This window comes from Anopheles arabiensis, chromosome 3 (genome assembly GCF_016920715.1).
Source record: "Anopheles arabiensis isolate DONGOLA chromosome 3, AaraD3, whole genome shotgun sequence".
Taxonomy (NCBI): Eukaryota; Metazoa; Arthropoda; class Insecta; order Diptera; family Culicidae; genus Anopheles; species Anopheles arabiensis.
The window spans coordinates 56,604,596-56,626,894 of NC_053518.1; the positions used below are offsets into that span (position 1 = coordinate 56,604,596).

General features: G+C 35.9%; 1 protein-coding gene across 10 annotated transcripts in view; it reads left to right on the forward strand.

Moving 5' to 3' along the window:
* Positions 1–1,070: 1,070 nt before the first annotated feature.
* Positions 1,071–22,299, forward strand: part of LOC120899986 — a 45,129-nt gene continuing 23,900 nt past the window's right edge. For 4 of the 10 annotated variants that reach the window (XM_040306421.1, XM_040306424.1, XM_040306425.1 and 1 more), the window contains exons 1-3: positions 1,081–1,174; positions 2,673–2,992; positions 12,655–12,967. In XM_040306421.1, the coding sequence (XP_040162355.1) occupies positions 12,803–12,967 (165 nt within the window). In that variant the 5' untranslated portion in view covers positions 1,081–1,174; positions 2,673–2,992; positions 12,655–12,802. Of the gene's footprint in view, positions 1,389–2,672; positions 2,993–12,654; positions 12,968–17,367; positions 17,386–22,299 lie in introns of all 10 variants that reach the window. The other 6 variants (XM_040306416.1, XM_040306422.1, XM_040306423.1 and 3 more) reach the window with 4 other exon arrangements.

Sequence of the window (22,299 nt, forward strand, 5' to 3'; positions counted from 1 at the left end):
TTGAATTCAAGTTTAATAAATAGCTCTTTGAAATGGTAATGCAAGATACAGGTATACTATTTTCGAATTTTTAACATTATCACTTAACCCTTCTCGTCCCATCTTCTTGGTCCATCCTTCAAGAATGCCCTGTAGTTTTATTAAACATAAGAATTTATATTTATGTACTAAAAATACTCATTTAAATAATTTTGTGTCGATCTCATTATTTTTGATCGCAATGAAATTTTATTAATGAAAATATGAATCAAATAATGATTTATAAAAAGAGAAAAGTAAATCCAAATGTACAACAAGAGTAAATAAAATTATAAATAAGCAAAGAATTTTTTTTACGATTTAATTTTTTCTTGACCATTTATTCCATAGCTTATAAAAAACGAATTTCTTATAAGTTTACTCTAGCCCTTGGTACTGCGGCTCATGAGCAAGTATCATAGTTAGGTTATAATTGAGTAAAGTTAAGTTACGAGAGATAAAAAGAAAGAGAGAGAGAGAGAGATAGATGAAGCAGGTAGCTCAATATAAACAACTCGTATCGAGAATTCAAGAGCGAAAATATTCCATGAAGAACGTAAGAAAGGGACCGTTTATGAAGTTAATCGACCGCTCATGGTGTCTGTCGGCGTGAGCGAGAAGAAAAAACTTGAAAAACAGGTTTGAAGGCGTATTTGCACTGTTGAAGTCAACCCTGGAGAGTCTTTAGAGTGCGATAGGCTGCATTTTCTCTCGCAGATGGCTCTCATTTCTCAGTTTTTGCAAAGGCAAGCAGTTTTGTTGAGCTAGCATTAATTTTTCCTTGCCGTTGTTTCGTGAGCTATTTCTTGATTTTTCAGAAAATAGAAATACGTAGATCAATTTAGTAGACTCCTTCGTCATTCACATTCCGTTGCTGCACTATGGCTATATTCTGTTTAATGTGGTTTCATTCACCTGTGTCCTCATTTGGTCCCACTGTTTGAGAGCAGCGGACACCGTTCGCTCACGCAGTAAGCAAAGCAACGGAGCGAGAAAGAGTGAGAGGGAATGTCATTTTACAGGTTCGAAAGCTGACTAAGAGAGGAAAAAAATCAGTTCTCTCAGCGAGTTTGAACGGTAAGGATTGTGGGTGTTCGTCGGTCGCTTTGCGTTCCGCAGATAGCCACACCGTAGCAGAAGCAATAGCAAATGGATTGTGAGTTTTAATAGGTTGGCTCAACTCGATAAGCATTCTAATCGCCTGGTATTTTGCAATACCTGTACGGTTTTTGTGAAATGAGTGCGTTTATTCGAAGCTCAGTGTAAATGGCGATTGAAAAGCTCCAGACGGATAAACAACAAAACAAATTCAACACAGCAACAAGAAGGCCCTGAGCATCTGTCAATCATTTTCGTCCTCCAAAAATTAGGTGCGTGTGAACAGCCAAACATTGTTCGACGGTGTGTCGATGTGTTGTTGTTATTGTTATTGGTACTTTTGGAATTCGTGTTGGGTACGCGGCATTTCGGATTCTGCGCGACCAGCAGGCTAATGTGTATGTGTGTGTGTGTGTGTGTGTGTGTGTGTGTGTGTGTGTGTGTGTGTGTGTGTGTGTGTGTGTGTGTGTGTGTGTGTGTGTGTGTGTGTGTGTTTATGTGCGCGCAGGTATCGCCTGCGGGAGATGGTAGATGGGTGAGCGAGTGAGAAAAAGGGAAATGCCAGCACAGTCAAGTCCATACCAGACCATAACCGCCGGTGCACCGACATCAGAAATAGCGGCCCCCAGCATCAGTAAGATGATAATAAACAGAAAAAAGTAGTATCGTCTAAAGGATTTTTGATGAGCGTGCGTACCAGTATATTTGTATGCGTGTGTGTGTGTGTGTGTAGATATGAGTGTGTATGTGCGTTTGTGTAGTGCTAGGGTGGCTGCGTGAAAATGCAGACTTGGTGTAATTTTATTGTGCAGAATCCGGGTGGGTTTTGCTTGCCACTGTTCATGTGCAAACTGGCTGGCGTGGGGCTTGCAAAAAATAGAATAATATACGCGCAGTATGTGCGCTGCGTACATGTGTATTTATTTACCGGGCACCCGGATCACTTCTCACTTATCGGCTGTGATAGTGTGTGTCGTGTTCTATCTATGTGAGTGGTGAAGTAGGTACTTGGTGCCGATGAAGCCTCGATGCAAATGAGGGTTGGTGAGGGTATAGGGCGCAGAAGGGTCCGCAAATGGGGTGTAAAATAAAGTCAAATAAAACGATACGCTGTTAGCCTTGCAGCCGCCGTACCGGATGGTAATCTGTGACAATGAATTTGCCAGCAGCAGCAGCAGGAGAATTGATTTTCGCTTTCAAATCTATATTCTTTTCTCATCACTGTCGTTCATCGTAAAAGAATAGATATTTATCAATACAGTAATCATGAAGGTTTTCATAATGCTTATTAATGCGCCCGCGCCAAGCTGGCACCTGGTTATGGGGTTTTGGCAAAGCATAATACACAACAAATACAGATGCCCGTAATTATGAGGCTATGGAGTACTGAAAATTGTGCTGAAATAAGTAAAGTGAAAAAAATCACCTGCTAACAGGACGTTTAGTGAATATTTACTCCAATCCTGTCCTGTTTAGCTTAGTGTAATTGCGTGTATGTGTGTGTATGTGCTTTTCCAATACTAATGCACAGTTGTTTGGTGGTTTGTTTCTTCTAGCGATTCGTGAAGCGTGTATGTGTGTGTTTTAATGGTCATAGTAGTGTGCGTTTTGTCATGGTGTGTTTTGCAGAAGAGTTCTAGAAATTGGTTGGGAGAAGTATTCAAACGGCAAATGTGATTTTTGGTAAACTTAGCCCAAAGTCTACGGTGTGTGAAGTCAGCACTGATTAAAGGATACAAACACACGATCAGTGCTGTTAAAAGGTAACCACGATTGAATCAACTTTACGACTCGTCCTTGTGGAAGAAGAATTCGACTAAAAAAACGTAGAGTTCAGTTAAAGGACAAATATTCATTCATGGATGATCAGCAATAGGTGAGTATAATTTAAGTAGATCTGTTTTGGTTCAATAACGTTATTCACTGAGTTTTTATCCAAGGTATTTGATAATTATTATGATAATATCAACAAATCGGTTCTGCCAAATTTTGTAGAATGACAATCGATCTTTTTCTTTTTGCAAGGGGTTGTCCATCCACGGTTTAATTATTTCCGCCTGAGTTCAATCAACCGATGCGCAGAGATCGGAAAATAATTCTGTTGCAAGAATTTTCCCATGACGTTCATGCAGTGTGTGTGTGTGTAATGCGCCATGTTTAACCTATCGCGGAAACAAAAACAAAACATCATGTTACTTACTGTCGGCATGTTGCATACAAACACACCAAATGCCCATCAAAGCGTGATGATCCGCTCGAATAAACGCAAGTCAATGTCAAGAACGAGGAAGCTTGATTTGATCGAGACGGGTTTAATTAAAGCACATGTGCGCAGCATTAATTTTTTTTTTGCTGAGTTACAGTCGCTTTACAGATTGTGTAATTATTCCCTTACACCATAACTATTCTATCCATAATTTTGTTGAGAATATTCTGGTCATAATTGTGTATAGCGACATTCCTCTAATGGTGTATGGTTGTTATCTTTATACAGCTCACCTGCTCAATACCTGGCACCTGTACCGACCTTCAAGTGGGGGTACTTCGATAACACATTTCTACTCCCTTATCACCTATAAGAACGGTCGCGACGGACTGGCTTCAGCGAAGATTCGGCAAGACCTCCTAGAGACTGTTAGTAAAACAGCAGTGTGTTCTTGTTTTCTTCTTGCAATGCCCTCGTGTGTTTATATTGGGCCCCAAATGCAAAGAAATGGGTCGGAAAACAAATGAACTAAGATACACACACACACATACACGTTGCCGGCTTGGTTAAACATTTACCCAGCAATGTATGCTGTTTGCGTATGAATTCGTGTACCGCGATGATGTCATCTTACACTAAGACTGTAGAGAAAACTGTCGTTTTGCGTAGTAGTTTGACTTCTCTGAAGAAAAAAAAAACGAAATAATTTTACCAAGAAAAATGTGAAAATGCTTTACATATTGACATTGTTATACGTTAATCTCGATATGCTAATTCAAACGAATACTAGGGACGTTAAGATGTGAAATTATTCTAATCCGACGTGTATTATATTCCATCATTTGATCAGCTGAAAATGGGTAAGTTATAGCGGAATTGAGTTTGTTTTTGTTATACATTGAGCAAATGTTCACGTTGATGTGTCATACAGCAACCCTGTGGATACACCTTACCTGTATCTATCAAACAAGATATGACCCCCACAGTAACATCCAGAATAACATAACTTGATTGGTTATTGTAGATTGTAAATAAATGGCTATATTTCCATGGAAACGGTATGACAAAGGTGAGGCACAGTCTCTGCTAATGGCCAAACAACCCGTCTTCCAGTTATATCAATGTCGTAGGTGTTGGCGTGACATATCAGCCATTATTATGTAATTTCATCCAGACCTCGTCCATGATATGGCCCGACATATTTTGCAATACAAAATCACTCACCTACTCCACATTGATTTGAGTCAATTGCTGTCGTAGATTCTTTTCCGATGATGTGTTTGCTAGTGGTTATCTTGCCTGTGAAGGTGTACTTTTTGTCTTTGTTTTTTGAGTTGAGATAAGCTTACTTTATTGCTTGCTTTTATTGATCTTTTCGACTGCAAAGATTCAATTGATTGAAATTTTTATCATTTTTCGTTGCTATTGTGTTCAGGAAGTAGTTAAATTTTGTACGTGAATACGTGGCGAATGGAATGCGTAGGTACAAATGGTACAAATTCTACCATTGAGCGAATATTGTTTGTAATGTATTGAATGTAGGAAATGTTAAATGTATGAAATGGGGACTATGCCAAAAATATTTTAATACATAATATATTCATGTAACGCTACAGTTGAGATGCAGCATTTTTATACGGGTTAGTATGTATCGTTTCCTATGTATATTTTCTTTTTCATTGTGACAAATATGCCAAAGGTTCTTTATGTGCATATTTTCACAAAAGTCTGTTTGAACGATGTATACATTGAAACGCATCAACCCATTTGGTGAGCGAAATGTTAATTCATGTATGTGTTTATCGGCTTCTACTAGCAATACTATTGGAGTATGTATTAAAAACACAATATACTATACAACTCAAATATATATTTTTATAATCAAACTAGTAAAACTTTAAAACACGTTTTAAAAACTTAGAATTAAACTAAAAAGGAATTCCGTTATGTAAGTGAGTTAAGCTTCATTTTTTTTCTTTTCTTTTGAATGTTAAGTAGGTTTTCCATAAAAACAATTTTCCTACTCTAATTTTAAACCCCATAATGGATAATCTTGTATGTTGCAGTCAGTAATTATAAACTAAACAGCTAAAGCTAAATAGTTTCTATTAGCGAAGAAAAGTGAAATTATTAACGCACTGTTTCAATTCCAATCATCTCTGTATGACACGAATACTTATCTCAGAAATACATTACTACTACTACTACTACTACCGCATTAACTATATTTCATATTCTTTTACAAGTATTAAAAAAATGTAGCTGTTACTCTTAACTTACATTGTTTTAGAATTCTGATCCCACAAAATAAAACCATAAACGATCGGTGTTTATTGTATCACGATGATGGTGTTTGTTGTATCACGAACAGTAAACAATACTTACACAAACGCAAGTTTCCGGGCAATAGCATTAAGAGGATCCGCACCACAAATGGGCGTTTGCGTTTAATACTACGTACATGTCATCACACGAAAACAACGCTCCAAAAAGGATGGATTGTAGACGTGCGGGTTTGTTAGACACCAAACACGAGTCGATAAGGATGCGTCTGCGCTTTAATAAACGCATCCCAGCTCGGTCGCTTGTCGGTATTCGTGTATGTGTATGTATGTGTACGAACTGAATGTTTTCAGGGTTTGTAAAAAGGATAGTGAGCGTAACTATGTACAATTTGCTGGGGGTCGTTCATCAAGAGCACAAAAAAACAGAGAGGGGTGTTGATTGCATTTTGCTTTTTGCCTGTGAAATATATTTGAAAGGTTCAAAATATCTAACACAATTTGCCGTGAGAAATCAATAACGTTTCCTTATTAACTTTCTATGACTTGATCAAAGTGTTATGTGTGCTAAACTAGATTTAAGTTAATAATTATTATAATTCTTTTAATAAACATTTTAATCTAATATGTGCAGTACACCATGCTCAATGTTCAAATTGTGTGTGCGTGTGGTGTTTATCATGCAGACTCTACCAATGTTTTCGTGTGCAACTTTTCATTTCATCGACATGGCTAAAGCTTGCGAAGAATGAAAATGAAGAAGATTGTTATCACAGTACATATCACAACGAAATTTCGTTTTGATAATTGCTTATACAATTTCTTGCTTGTTTTTGATTGAAAATACTGTAACATACCATAAGGTAATGTAGTGCAGTAATTTACTAATATTTCTTTGTGTTTCTTCTTTTATCGCAATAGATGTAAAATAAATTTATTTACGTTAATTTGTTCAATGCCATCATGAAGCAAATTAACCGGCATAAATAAATAGAAACCGCGCAGTGCAAAGTTCTAACACGCAGAAATACTGTTCATTGACCTTTCGTACACTACCTGGGGGATTTGTTCCTCAAAACCCATAATCATCCACCACGAAGGGATGTGTAAAGTTCTTTCAATCGAGAAGCAGAAAAAATGGAAACGGTTGTTGATACTCTCTGATGTTGAACTTTCTTCTCTTGCTAGCATATTTAGTTCTCTTTTGTGATAGCTGAAAAACTATGTATCTAGTTTGATTGATAAAATTTAAAAGTTTTAAAATGTTAACACTAACAGATAAAGGATTCATATTCAGTTTAATATGCAATGCATTACTGGTACACGTTGTATTTTTATTTTGCATTTATTGAGCAACTCGTCCAATCATTATATTTAATCCGTCCATTTTTAATGTTATGAGTCCCCTGTGTAACACATGATTTCGTTCAATCTAGTCAACTATTTACATCCTGCTTGTTTATGACACATTTTGCAGTACAGTATGGCGGTTGACGTTAGGGTGGTTTTGCCAATGTGGTAGAATATGGAGGAGGTTGTGAGAATTAAACAGTTATTCTTTTTGTTGCTTTCGCACAGTGTGTTAGTTTGGGAAAAAGTTTCCATGGTTTTACCTTATTATGATTTCTAGTATCAGCGCCACATTGAAAGTATAACACAGCTTAAATAACATATTATCCATAACAAATTGAGTATGAGACCTATGAGTATCGTGAAAGTAATTTACTATTTATACCATATGTCAAATTTACTTTAATTGTTTACATATTATATATGTTTTATCGTTGTTAGCTTATTGTTTTAAACATTATACTTCAAAATAGATGCTAAAACTAATCTTTTGATTAGCCAAACACTAAAATGATGCGCTTCATTTCATTTTTTCATTATTTTTTAAATAGTTTACGTAATGCTTCTGCAAGATCTCATTACCTTGGAGGAAACGGTTTGATTTACCGTAATATAATAGATGCCTTGCTACTACCGCCGTTAAATCCCGTAGTGCGACCCAACTTTAAGTTTTCTGGCGAAAAAACCAAAATCATACATTTAGAGTGGTGAGAGGCACAGCCTCGCGAGGCACTTTGGAAAGTCGGACATTCCATTGGCAGGCGTTTAATACCTTTCTCTGTTGTTTCGATCATGCCTCGCTTGGTGTGAGCATTTTTTAAGAGCATTAGTGTTGCAACTGTAAGAAGAGCTAAAGACTAAAGATTATGTGTATCCGCCGACAAAGTGAACAGCCTCGCCACTCCTGTAGATAAATGTGATAGACACATGCCGAAAGAGGAAAGAATTGTTCAAACTAACTGCTGTGCTGTCTAGTTCGCAATTACGGTGGTTAAATAATCGTGAAATTGTTTGGTTTGTTTTGCGTTTTATTTGACAGTGTAGGTAGCGGGACTGTTATGGTGGGTTACAAATTTGTTCTGTTATTATCATCATGGTATCTTTTTTTTTATTATTATATTTCTTTTTAACAAAGGGAGCAACAAATCCCCTAATGGGCATGGACATCATGTGAAGAAGTTGTGCGGCTTGACGACAAGCTTTATACAAGCTTTTCTTAATCAAAACGCTCCTAGTACACTGTGCACTTCTAGACTGATATAATATACGCCAGTATCATAAAATGTTGTTTTGATTTTTTTATGATATGGCAATACTTTTTGCAAGTTTTAAATTACTTAAAATTAAATGCTCTTAAATTGTAACCATAAGAATAAATGTGCAGTTACAAGGCTTAAGCAATGTTTTAAATAGTTAAATGTAAAAAATATAGGATATAATTTTATGCTGTTATTATTATATGACAAATTAAAATAATATATGATAAAGTTTGATTGTTGCATTACTGTTCGGTTAGTACATGAGAAACTGTTGCATATCAGGGTCAGATGGCATGCCATCTTGGGACAAATTTGTCTATTTATTTTTTTAGATTATATATTTTATTATAATATGTTTGATCCAAGTGTGTAAAAATGTTAAATATTTTTGCATCTCTAAACAATACAATTTTGTTTAATTTTTTTGAATATAATGATAATTTTTAAAAAACAGCAAAATAAAATTTTGACACAATTATTCAAAATGATGAAACGCTACATTGCTAGCTGCAACAGTCCAATGGACGTAAAACAATAGCTTTGATGATCGCTCGTTTTTTGAGGATATCAACGTTATTCGGTGAGAGTTTTAAGCTGACCATTGGGCATCAGCGAAATGGAAAGGAAACCGCCCAAAACCTGTTGCCTAAATTGATGGTGTCCTCCAAAAGTTGTTTTTTGTTAACTCGCTCTGACTGACAGAGAAACTGACAGAGAAGAAAACGACTAGTGGCATATATGCTGTTTTTTGCTAGAATGATTAACACTTTATGCTGCTAGTATAAGTAAGTTGATATACAATAGTATTCAGTCTGCCGAGGAATCGCTAGTCACGGCTAGTCATACTGAAGAGAAAACGAAGTTTCAATACTAAAAACTGTCACTTCATTGAGCCGTGCGCATTTTGGTGTGTTATTTTTAAGTTTATCTTTTATTGTTGAAATCATATAAATAAATGAATGTACGAAAATAGTCCCTGAAAAAGTACCTGTCCCGTTGGTGATCTATTCGGCAACGAATGCTTCCGGCAGTACTTAAGACAGATTCATGGGGTTTAAAATTGATGGCTTGTTTATATCCGTAGTGATGCATTTTTCGCCGATGGAGCCAGACCAGCTTGAGTTAATTAGATCATTTGTTATGCTTCAATGTGTATAAATGATTGGCGGGCGTGTCTTGCTTTCGGATAGTGAAGTAAAATGCATTAGACTACATTTATCTTGCTCACTTATTTTGACATTGACCGATACTCTGTAGTACTACTTTCAGTATCAAATTGTGTTTGCGCCTATGACAGATTTTACATAGCGATCAGATTGCGATAAAACAATATGATGGGCAATATTTTTTCTTTATTTTTATAGAGACTTTACGAACGAGAATAAATTGTTTCTGTTGTAAGAAGCATAGTAAATTGTAATATTTTTTAGTTCAATATTATTTTATGTGAGACTATATCTAAGTCATGTATTTTGGATTAGAATTGGATTGATTACTTAAATAGCTTGCAAATCTCTTTTTATTTATTTTTATTAAATATAAAATGAAACCATGTTATAGTATATGAATATGCTAGGAATCGTTACTTAGTATAACGCGATGAACAAATTTAGCTCAAACATTGGTTTAGATTATGTAACTTATACGAGAATAACATTTTTGACATAACGTATCAACATCAGTAAACAGGAAACAAAACAAACAGCAGAATAGAGTATGCTTGAAAAATGGAGAGCAAAACCATAGTTGTAATTGTAACGCGCACCGGAAACTCCAGATGGTAGTGCATCATGCGAATTAATAGTTGTATGATCGCTTTTTCTATTGATGATAGACAGGAGAAAAATTTGGTTTGTGTGAATGATGTTGAATAGGAAAGAAAAACGGAGCGATTCAACGGAACACGGATTATGTGAATTTATTGAATATATTTTATTGTTTTATTCATATAAAAAATTATTATATATTAATATATTTTTATTTAAATAATGTATTTTTTATCTTACTTTTTCTCATTTATTCAAGCTCTCGAAGTTGTTACTTCATCGTAACTGCTCAGCTGTAAAGAACTTTGGAAACCCTACAAATACAAGGGTCGTCTTGAGTTGCAATACTCGTTTCCTACCTACCAAGGGACGTGGAAAAAGAAACACTTGTCACTGTAATTTTACTGTTTACTGGCCCTTGAATTCCACCTCTTCATGTATTATTGGAGAAGGTCTGCACGATCGCTGCCTAACCTTTGACCGTGTCGACGTCCATTAGAACTGGTTGTTCCATTGTTGGTTCCTTTATACTCATAGCGAGCGGAATGCCATTCAATGGTTTGAATTGGAAGGCGATTGGTTTGAAAATTTTCACGTGTTTCTGAGCTTTTGTTTTGACTGCCCTCGTTAGTTCCTTAAGTTTCAAACAGGGTTGGCTTGTGCTTTATAGCTGTCTGTAATCGATCGCTCAGCAAACGATTGTCCGTGTCACCAAGATCTGGAGCAGTTGGCGTATCGGAAGGAAGCACCTTAAGTGGTAGTATTTGCTTGTTCTTATGTGAAAGTTCGTTCTTCTGTGAAAGTAAATGGGACGATTCGTTTCAAACTGTAACCGTGGCACTGAATTAGTTCCTTAGATATTCCCGCTACGGTTGCTTAATCCGAGCTATGGGTGGTCGTTAAGCTATTGTATACATTCAAGTTGCTTTTTTTTGGAGACTCAAATGTGATGTTTTACCAAGTTTTCATATACTATGAGTTTTCTCGATCAACAAAGTTAGTGAGTGGGTAATCCAAGTGTAGTTCAAATAATGTTACGGTCTATTTAAAACATTGTTACGTGCATTAAACCTTCGCAAACATGATTCAGTTTTATTGTATTTCAATTTTATTTTATATTATTTTAATAAATATAACGAGCAACGAGAGCATGGAAACAAAATATGACAATGTGGTTCTAATGTGGACTGTCCTTACGTTATATTTCTAGTATTTATGAGTATTTTGAAATTAGTTGCTTGATATGTAATATGCCTAGATATTAACGAATGAATATTCATTTGAAATATACAATTCGGAAAGGAGAGTATTACAGTATTGGTCAAAAGGCTAAAGATAGAAGCTTCGGTTCTTGCATGTTTGGGTGTGGATCCTTTGCAACAGAGATCGTTGGCCGCTCTGGATCAACAACGTTACCAATTTGACTAAACCAAACTCGACACGGGAATGTCATTATCATCATCTAGCAACCATTTGTAATGAACGAGTAGAGGAGCTTGAATACTATGTCAAAAATTGTAATTATTAACTAAACTTAAAAAAGATGTCTGAAGTAAAAAGACGAAGTTAATTCCTCAGCGATTAAATTAGGGCCAGCTATATGTTATGGATACCACGAAGTCGCTTTTGATTAGTTGTAAATGCCTATCTTATACATTACTGATCAATAATACGTTCTATAGTTAACTCTGGGAGTGTTCTATATCTTCAGTCCTGCCTGGTGTAATTGACTGATAGTCATCAGATCTTTAAATCTAAAATCAAGTTGGGATGAATTATCTGTTGCAAGTTAATATGTAGCGCAAGAATAGTGTATCAAATCATTCATTATAGTGCGTTGGGTTAGTCAAACGAATGACAGCTGCCTGGTACGCTAGATTTCCCTCACGTTAATGCTCTATTTTTAGGCACGAGATATACCAATAGCTCCAGTGTTGGTCTTCCTATAATTAAATGAATTGCTTGTGACTGGAAATAAATATGGCACAAGTTATTAATGATTTTGAGTTTGTATGCTGTTTCAATGATTAAATAACTCTACTTTATATCACTCTTTCCAGTATTACAACTTATTACGTACCAGGGACGGTCCCGTGGTACAGTCGTCAACTTGTACGACTTAATAACATAGCCGTCATGGATTCGAGGCTAGAATGAACCGGACGTTTCCTTAGGCTTATATAGGGTGGTAGAGCGGTCGGCAAATTTTGCGACCGAAAGAGCCAAATTCCCGAAAAAGTTTCTTAGACAAATAGCATAGCTACACCAAGAGCAAACCTGCCAAATAGAAAAACCAAGCAAAGAGCCGCATGCGGCCGCGAGCCATACTTTGCCGATCACTGGGCTGGTATATCCGCGTACGACGTTATGCCAAATAGATGAACTATCACTCGTGCAATCTCGACTTTATACTCGAATGGGAGTGTTGAAATGACGTTGAGGATTTAACTAATCATCAACAATAATTGTGAATTGTGCCTCAGCGAAATATGCAATAGATTTGCATATAATAGAATTGTAATAGCAATTTGCATAGAAATAATGTAATAGATTTTGCATTAGGTGAACAAAAACGGGTCACGATGTCACGGAAACGGGAATAGTATTATTATATATATTTTTTTATGAATTGATCTTATGTTTAATGATAACACATTTTTTTCTTCTCGTTGCAGTTCTCGTTGCTAAATTTAGACTTGAACGATGAAGGAGAACTTCCAAAAAACATGAAATAAGAAACCTGCGCCCAGTACTTTCGTGTGAAAGTAAATACATTCGTTGGCATCCACGGAGCGCTTTCTTGTCACTACGTTATCCTCAAAAATGGACACAATGACTTTTGACGATGAGCCACCACCTGAACCCCGGGAAGGCTGGCTGCTTGTACGTGTATTCGTCCCTGAGTTAAACGTCCATAAGAGCCTCCAATTTCCATCGGATAAGATCGTGTGGGACGTGAAGCAACAGTGCCTTGCTTCATTACCCAAGGTAAGTACTACGAAATATATTGTGTATTTGAACAGTTAACCTGCACCATGCATGGGTACATATATATTTTACGATTTATAAGTATTCGAATGAGCCACTACTAATCCAGCAGTTCAAAGCCATAACCATTCGGCATGAATGACGCACAAGGTCAGGGTGTCAATGGTTGCTAACTTCTTAGCAGGTGTGTTATACTTTTCACTCGCAGTGATAAGCGTGCTCATTAAAGGAAGTTACTGGTATACATTTTGTATTGCCGCATGTCATGTTCAAGAAATGTGTTTTAAATTTGACATTACCTGCGACCATCCATCATCCATAAAAAAATGAAACCAATCATACGTTCTTCGCCTATGTGGGACGGCTGATATGTTTGAGACTTCAAACAACAATCTCGTGGTGTATGGTATTCAAAAGATAACATGGTTAAATGGTCCTGTCAATGATATTCGTCGGTAGAAGGCATTGCTTATTCTGTGATAGAAAATTTTAATCTTTCTCGCTGGCTTTGTCGCAAGTCATTAATAAACAAACTACAGTTGTAATATTCTGATTAATGCTATGCTGGGAAATTTGTTGGTTGCATATATTTTAGCAACTATAGTGAATTAGTATTTTTTTAATAAATTACTTTCCCTAAAAATATAACGCCAGATACATGTTACTCAATATGTGATGGAACTTTACTTCACTGATACAAAGCTCTCAGTTTCATATTTATTCCACAACAAACTAAATGGACAGTTTGCAGTGTGTGAGTCAACGTCAAAGTCGAGAGAAACTCGATCCTCGCAAGAGCGTATGATGCGTTGTGGCATTGATTTCGTAGATCCATTTCTGGTTAGTGGAACATTTCTTACTTTTGTTCCTATGATTAAGCCTCAAAGTGTAGCTATGTATTCCCAGTTTCTTACGGCGATCTGTTAATGTACGCTCTAGAATTGCGGTCACCGCGTGTTTGCCAAGCTTTGTGCATGTATACGAGAAGGAATGGCGGAAGTGCATTAATCTAAAAGCCATCTTGGTATTTGACTTGTTGTTGGTGAGTTGCTGTGGATAGGCTTCCAAATGTGTTGTAGTTATTGGCTGCAGTCTACGGAAAAGGGTCACAATCTTTGACTAGACTCGCGCATGAGCACGATTGTCTATTTATCGAAGTTAGTATCCCAACTGGAATGGTATCAGACATCCAGCACAAACTCGTAATTTAGAAGAGGCAACATTAAAGCGATTTTAAATTTTATTGTTTCCGTCGGGCTCTTTGATCCGAAGGGAAACTTGTGATGAAAAGGTATGCTACCATTACTTGTGATGAAAAGGTATGCTACAATTTTTAGATCACACAACGGTAGCACGCATTTAATGATAAAAATGTTTTATATAAATTGTATTATAACTTTAAATAAAATAAAAAAAAAACAAAAGGATTTTCCATCATTTCATAATTATTTTATTCGTGTGATATCTTAAGCCAGTGCTCCAATCTTGTTAGGATCACGGACCATTTGCCATCTAGGCTTTGAAAATACATTTGCCGCGGCCTACATCTATTGTGGGTATACAGACTTAGTTTAATGTTTTTGATCAAAAATATGTTTAAATCTTGTTCTAGACGTGTCTTTGAAAATGTATTCTAGATTATGGGAAAAATGCACGACACGTATAGTAAAAAGCTTTTCTTTTTAAAAAATAAATTATTTTGCGGACTACGTCTGTTAGAACTACACACCACAGGTTGGAAACCACTGTCTTAAGCACACAAAAGATGGAATTTATTGAAATTTATAATAAAACTTATTTGCTATGTATAGCACAGTGACAGGTATATTTATTTTTTTATTTATATATATAATTCTTATTTATTGAAATAAATAAAGATAGAAAATAGCTTCACATAAACACATATATATGACTTTTATATACATACATATTTGCATTATGTGTTGCTATAGAATTTCCTATTCCTCGGACCTGCACAAGCAAGCCAATGTAGCGGCTACGCAGCAATTGAACGGCTTGATTGGATTTTACCCAATCACGTCACGTCACACATATATAAAATACCTCAAAAGCATTCATGGAACAGCCGCAAATCTCGGCTAGGCTTTTGGGTTTTGATGGCTACGTCTGTGGAGTAGTTTTGCGCGTTATCCCATTGATAGCTAGTGGAGCGTTACAAACGTAATCGTCGAGGTAGATCGTTGATAGTGACTGCTGCTGTCCTCGTCATCATCATCTTCATGATCGTCATTATCATCATCGATGACTACATACACATACTCTTCATACTCAAACCGGCTTGGAATGCGGGCCAGCTTCCAAAGCAAACCAAATTCACCAACACTTGGGTTGCGATCATGTACGGCCTACCCAGACGGCCCGCGGCATTGTAGGGCTGTTGGACAGTAACGTAGTCCACAGCTTTGGTTCGAGAGCTTTTAAGAGGAGCTGGATGGAAGTGGGTTTTGGAAAACCGGTTTTTGGTTTGAATTTCCGTTGTTCTTTTTCGTTTCGCTCAACATCACACAAACGGTCGTACAGCGTGGCCAATCGATAGCCGTTGGTCATGTCGCGCCATGTAAGTGTGCGCGCTCGCTCGCGGTTCGACGTGTACAACGCGGAAAAGAGAAATGGGTTAAGCTACACTGGAATATCTTTCGAATGTATGTCTCCAGAAAACGGTGGACACAGCACAGGGCTTTTAGCGGCTAGACGCAAGGTGTGTAATGGTCGGGAATTCGAGCGGTTGCCTATCCGTTGAGCGACCGTTTGAACATGGGAAGAAAACGTATATGTATTTGTTTGGCCATTATAGGGAACCCGTTTCGTACGGTGCGTCTAACGACCAGCGGTGCGAATCTGAGGAAATGGCGTAGTGTCGGTCAAAACCCTCCTACGTGAGCTGAAAAAGGAAAGAGAGATTTTTAAATGTCCAGTCCAGTATGGTATGTGGTTCTGTTTGCTAAAAAGTGTAGATAGAATTTTCTGGATGTCTACAGTTGAATAACAGCAAAAAGTTATCAATTGTCAAATAAAAAAGAGTTGTGACTGTTATTTAATTAATATGATACATTAATGCTCTTTTTGTCATTTTAATATCTATTAGATTATTCGTCTTAAAATGCGTAGTTTAAATTATTATTCAGAATTAAAACATAGACTAGTGCGATACGTTCAAACATAAATAAAACGCAAAACAAATAGAAATTGAGTAACTCGAGTTGTGCTAACTAAAATTATTCATGTAGCTCATCACTACACAACACTTGCTCGATGTGCTTCATGTGCTATGTTTTCCTAATCTTATCCACTTGGGGAGACTTTCATGTGGATACGTTTCTAGAATAGCGGCAAATCAAACGATATTGAACGAGTTTTGGTATCAATAAAGATAAGATTTATTCGCCTATGCTCTGTAATTACCTTGTACTGTCAATAATCAAGTTCAGGACCTGCCAATGTTTGAACAGTATAATATTATAGGGTAATCAATAAGCTATTATCCTATCAGCTGATAAGGATTGAATCTTTTGTAGATGTTGGTTTCTTAGTGTCATAGAAATATTTGCTCCGCATATTTCGGTAATCATGTTAGGAAGTATAAACTATCCTTATTATCCAAGCGTAAACAAAAAATAATAATTGTATTATGAACTCGAAAATATACCAACAGCAAATCAAGGAATAAAAAAATGACGGTTTTGTACACAGTACTCGTGAGTAATTTTATTCTTATTATTTGGCACAACAACCGTTTTTGATACAGTGCTGCCTATGCCACTTAAGTGCTGGACAATCTGTGACTGATTACCCATGGCAGGATAGTTAGTCCTGAACTATGCGTATTGATACATAGCGAACGAAATCTGGATTGCACGTCTCAAACATCCTAATTTCTACTCCAGTTGCCATGTTCTATCTCAAATCAATAGCCAAGGTCGCTCGGACTTGTCTAATCTCATGAAAGATCACAAACATTCAATTTACATTCAAAACGGCATGATGGCAAGATGTTTCCTTGGTCTCATTCACGATTGAATGTTGTTAATTTAAGTTTGTGCATCATTATAACATATTTCATAGGATGCAGTCATTCATATAACAAAGAAATTAAGTATACTTGAACGACCGCATGCACTTGATTTTATATTACATATTGTTTATAAAGTTGAATATTTTGTAACGAAATCGATGTTTATTTTACTGTTATTTCAATTTCTTTTAATATCGTTTCATTTTTTGTGATACACTTTTTGTGTAATGCATATGCTATAATATGTCGTAAATATCCGATGAAACGGATGGAATCAATTCATCCATGCGTCTAAAATGCGAATTTGTGTTTGTCAACGTTCAAATGAACAACGGTGTATCGCTTCTATACAATATTCGTCCAATAGGTGGCTTATTGGTTTTGGGTAAGAGAATCAATGTTAATGCATGCGTATTTTTATTCGTTTATTTTAATTACTTATTTTATTTATTTATTTATCATAAGAATATTCTAAATTAATCGTTGTCGAAAGATATGCGACTTTCAGCATCAGCATCAGCAGGGTAATTGATTTTGTAAAATCTTCAGCTTCTTATGCATACATGTGCTCTGCTTAATCATTCATGTAATTCATAATCGATTCCGATTATTTATACCACAGTTTGTAGCAGTTTAGCGCTAGAGTGCGTATTTTTTCCAGTTTGTTTCAATATTATATTTTTAATCTAAAATTTATTGAACGTCCCACAAAACCAGGTAAAAACTTTTCATTTTTGACATTACTACAAAGCAACCGTTTACTGCAAATCGAATATTCGATAAATATATGATGAGGTTACCTGCAACCATTATTGTTACAAATATCAGAAGGATATGATCATTACTCTTGTATACCTTACATATCTCCATGCATTGTTTGTTGTTTCCTGTGTTTATTGGATTCTAAAAGTGATCAAAGTTCCAAAGGACTTTATATGTCTCTTTACTAAAATTAACTTACGTAGCAGGAGCACTAGCAGAGGACACAATTAAGGCATAAATTTTATTATTGAGAGCACAGACATAGAAGCAGTAATAGTTATGGTTAAATTTAAGTACCATCATCATCGTATATCTGTTTATACAAATGTTTATTCAAAGATTGTTATTAATTTAGGTAAAAATGGAAGTAAACATGTTTTAATCCTTGCTCAGCGAAAACACAATTAGCTATACAAGCATATTCGTTTAACATTATTTACATACTGTTTTTGCGAATTCTGAAATTGACGATGTAAGAATTCTATACAGAGTGGTAAACATGTATGCTCCTATTTTTCATGTTGATCTAACTGATCAAGGATCATTTGTAGTCACTGCCGGATGTATCCAATCAATTGTAGCATTGTAACAAGTAAAATGGAATCAAACGAAGAACTCCCTTCATGATTGGCCTGGGAATTGTTTATTTCGTTGACACGATGCTGTGATGCATTGAAACAGAAGTGGTAATATTACACAACGTCAGATTTTTTAACAAGGTTGCACTGGAAGATAAAATTAATGCTGCTGAGTATGAGTTTATATCATTTTATATTATCTGCAATAATACAGGCTTTACCTCGCACGACTTAACAACATGTCCGCCATGGGTTTCAACCCTTGAATGGAACGTGGCTCCCGACCTCCTGTCAAAACAAAAAACAAAAAAGAAATGCTTATATGTGAAATGGTATAAATGCATTAAAAACTGTATTTTTCTATACAATACATAAAGGACCTTTGCGCACAAAGTAATTGGTAAACTGCTTCAATAAAGTTATACGTGCCACACACTTATCGTAGCTGAGCCGCGAGATGAATTACGCAAACGATTGCATATGTTACCTTACGCCTTTTAATTGAAAATACTTCTTGTTAAGCAGATGGACATACCACGATGCCATGTTTTGGTTGCCTGTGGCTTGAAGCTATGGTTAAACTCTACAAAAAAGTACGTATCGGACGGTGAAGAAGTACCTTTGAACGAAACACGAGAAGGACGATCGTTGACAGCGTTCATACTTGTCACAAGGGGACACATACACTGTATTTTTAGGTACGGTAACTCATGCTTACCCATATTATGTTACTGCGCAGGAAATGTGCACATCGGTTGGGAATCTTGTATGATTTTTGGAGATAATGTCTGCATTTGTTAAAATTGCTGTCGGCAAAACATGAGTGATACGTTCTATAGTGTCTAGCTGTACGATTACCAAAAAAATCGTGATTAATTTGATTTAAAAATCCTACCTTCCAAAAAACATTCTATATTGGTGGGGCGGTTCCGTGGTACAGTCGACAACTCGTACGATTTAATAACATGTCCGTCATGGGAACAAACCTAGAACCGTCCCCCGTAGTAAGGAATGACTTTCTGGCTGTTTGGCATTGAACAATTCTTTTGTAATATACATTTGACGCGATATCATGTTTTTTTTTATTTTTATAAATAAACTTATTCTTTTATTAATATTGTACATCCAGATAAAATAGATATTTAGGATGAGATTTTTTTTTAAACAGACTAGTGTTGAGAACTGCTGCAATATAAAACAGTGTAACATTTTGAAATATGCTAAAAAAAAGAACTGCAATTTCTAAAACAAACTAAATAAGGTTAATCTAATAATAGACTGTTACGACGTGTCGATATACACTTTCTAGTACAGGCTCGCTGTACAATTTTGGTCTCAAATTGGTCGATAGTTCTTTTTTCACGCTTTTCTCACATCCGCGTATAACTTGTTATTCGTTGTCCAGACGTTGTCCATAATGTGACCTCAAAAGACAGATTAGATTAAACTAGGCTAACAACAGCGTTAGTAGTGTCTAATTTTTCGTGCTACTAGTCGACATGCGGTCTGATAGGTATACTGGGCGAAGCCGAACATTCGCACCATGACCGTTGTTTTGCTTCTGTTCGCTTGAACATCAGATATCTTTGTGGTTTGCCTTTCGCTAACTTGGTGAGATTCATGGTTAGCAGAGCAAGTCTTGATGCAGTGTTAAATTATGAGAGGTTTGTTTCTGGAGCATCCAAGCGGGAATTACACGTAGGTGAGATGTATCAATTGTGATGGTTCGAAGAATGTGTAGTTTACAAAATTATAACTTACGATATTTTAATAAGTGATATGAGATGTCGTCACTATGATGTTCAATATGAATCTTTGGATGTTAATCATTTCTTAGGGTGTGCTACACGGCCTAAAGGACGGCTGAATAAAAAATCCAGTCTGTTTTGCCCTTGTATTACAGAGCTAATTTTAGATTCAATTTTATACTTTCATCATAAATGTTCTATTCGTTCTGAAGAAGGTATCAGCGTGCTTGTTTTTTTTATGCTGCAATAGCCACTGTAAGCTCAGTTTGCTATAGCTAGTATTGCATATTACATATACTAATAAGATGTTTCTGTGTTAGTTGTAGATTACATGTCAGTGTTCAGTTTATATTGTACAACAGAACAGGATGCCTCCAATTATGTACAATAAAGACAATGTTGCCGGAAATGTCATAGAAATGTGTTTACTGGAGAATGAATACTCTGCTACCACAGCAAAGTTACATGTGGTTTTTGATATTTGAAACAATACATATTAAGCATACAGGGGGCACGTCTGAAACTGTTTGTATGAAATATCCTCATCCATAGCGGGGGGATGTGAGAAACATTAAATTGCGGCAAATCTATTTCCGTATATTCGCACCATACTGACCATATGAGTTATTTTTTGTCTAGATGCTATGGTGTTTGTAATTGTAGTTTATTCTGGTCTATTTTGTTTGTGTTCGTTTAAGCGTTCAAAGATAGTATCTTTATTTTTTTTTATTTACGATGCGTTGTTATTTCTGGCATATAGTACCCCCATATAAAAACATTTTCACTTCAAGTCCAATATACATAGTTGATAAGCAAATAGGTTTGATTAAAGAATGGAAGATACGTTACGTTTCACATAGAAATAATATGGGTATACAACAATTTGTTATAATGCAATATTTATTTATGGACTGCACCTTTTCTTATGTACTTAGTGATTTAAGTGTCTTGAACATATGCAATACTCCAGCAATTACAGCATTGTTTACTATAGCGTGCTTAATGAAGATAATCAAGATGTGAATTTCAGTAGCCGGAACGATGCATCTCGCTTTTCACACTGTTCCAAGCATCATGTGCTAAATTTACAAAGGCAGCCTAAACGCAATGTACATAAAGAGAGAGTTTGTATGCAGTGCGAATAGTTTAAATGAAAGTTTAGACTGCTTTCGTGCGATTAGTATCAAGCCGTTGGAAAAGCTTGGTTTACTGAACGTAATTATCTCTACTTGCTTGAAAATAACCGTTATAAATCTGATTGGTATGATGCCTTTTTCGCCAACTGTACAATGAGGTTTGGTTGAGCAAGCGATTTATTTTTAAGTTTCAACGGTTAAACCTTCTACTCTTTTTTTATTTTCCACTATCAGGATGTACAGCTCAAATCGCTTTTATTTATCACGAATGAGTTAAGGGTCGTCACTTATCATTGTAACTAGTTAAAAAGCTATTCGATTTTGATAAAGGAACCGTGACTACTGTCTGAAAATTTGCCATCAAATTGGAATGTTGTGGACTCCAACCATGTTTTATAGTGTTCCGCAAACTAGTTTAAAGGTTTAGTGTTTAAATCATTTAATTACAATACGTTAACAGAAAAAAACACGATGAGTACGGTTTGCAATCCTATAACATCATGCACATTTGCATTGTCAATGTTGTTGCTTATTTGTAATATCGTAATATTTACTGAAGTCAAGCTCAATCCTAGTGCTTTTATACTTCATGTATCACGTATTGTCTGCGATCGTGTTATGTGAGGTACATCCACGTGATAAACACGATTGTAATTCTAAACTGTACTCGACTAATTATCCATCATTACCATTTGTTCATTGCATCAAGTTGATCGGAGGCAAAAAAATCAAAGTGTCTGTAAACAGCAATGGCTTACCAACCGGTTTTAAAATCGTTGTTTGTATCAATCGGTCTTGGAACTATTAATTTGATGATTAGGGATATTAAATGCAATGACGGATTATTTCGTTATTTTTTCACTTATCTATTTTATTGAATATTACTTGGTGCATTTAGAAGTTTACAAGCTTTAAAGGTGTAAAATTACATTAGCAACCAAATTATTTACGTATTAAATAGTTTTCTCGTTGAGTTTTGCTCAATTACCTTTTTTTGTAAAAAGTATTACATTATATTAGCCGGTCTCGTGGTCCAGTCAACAACTCGCACGACTTAACAACATGCCCGTCATGG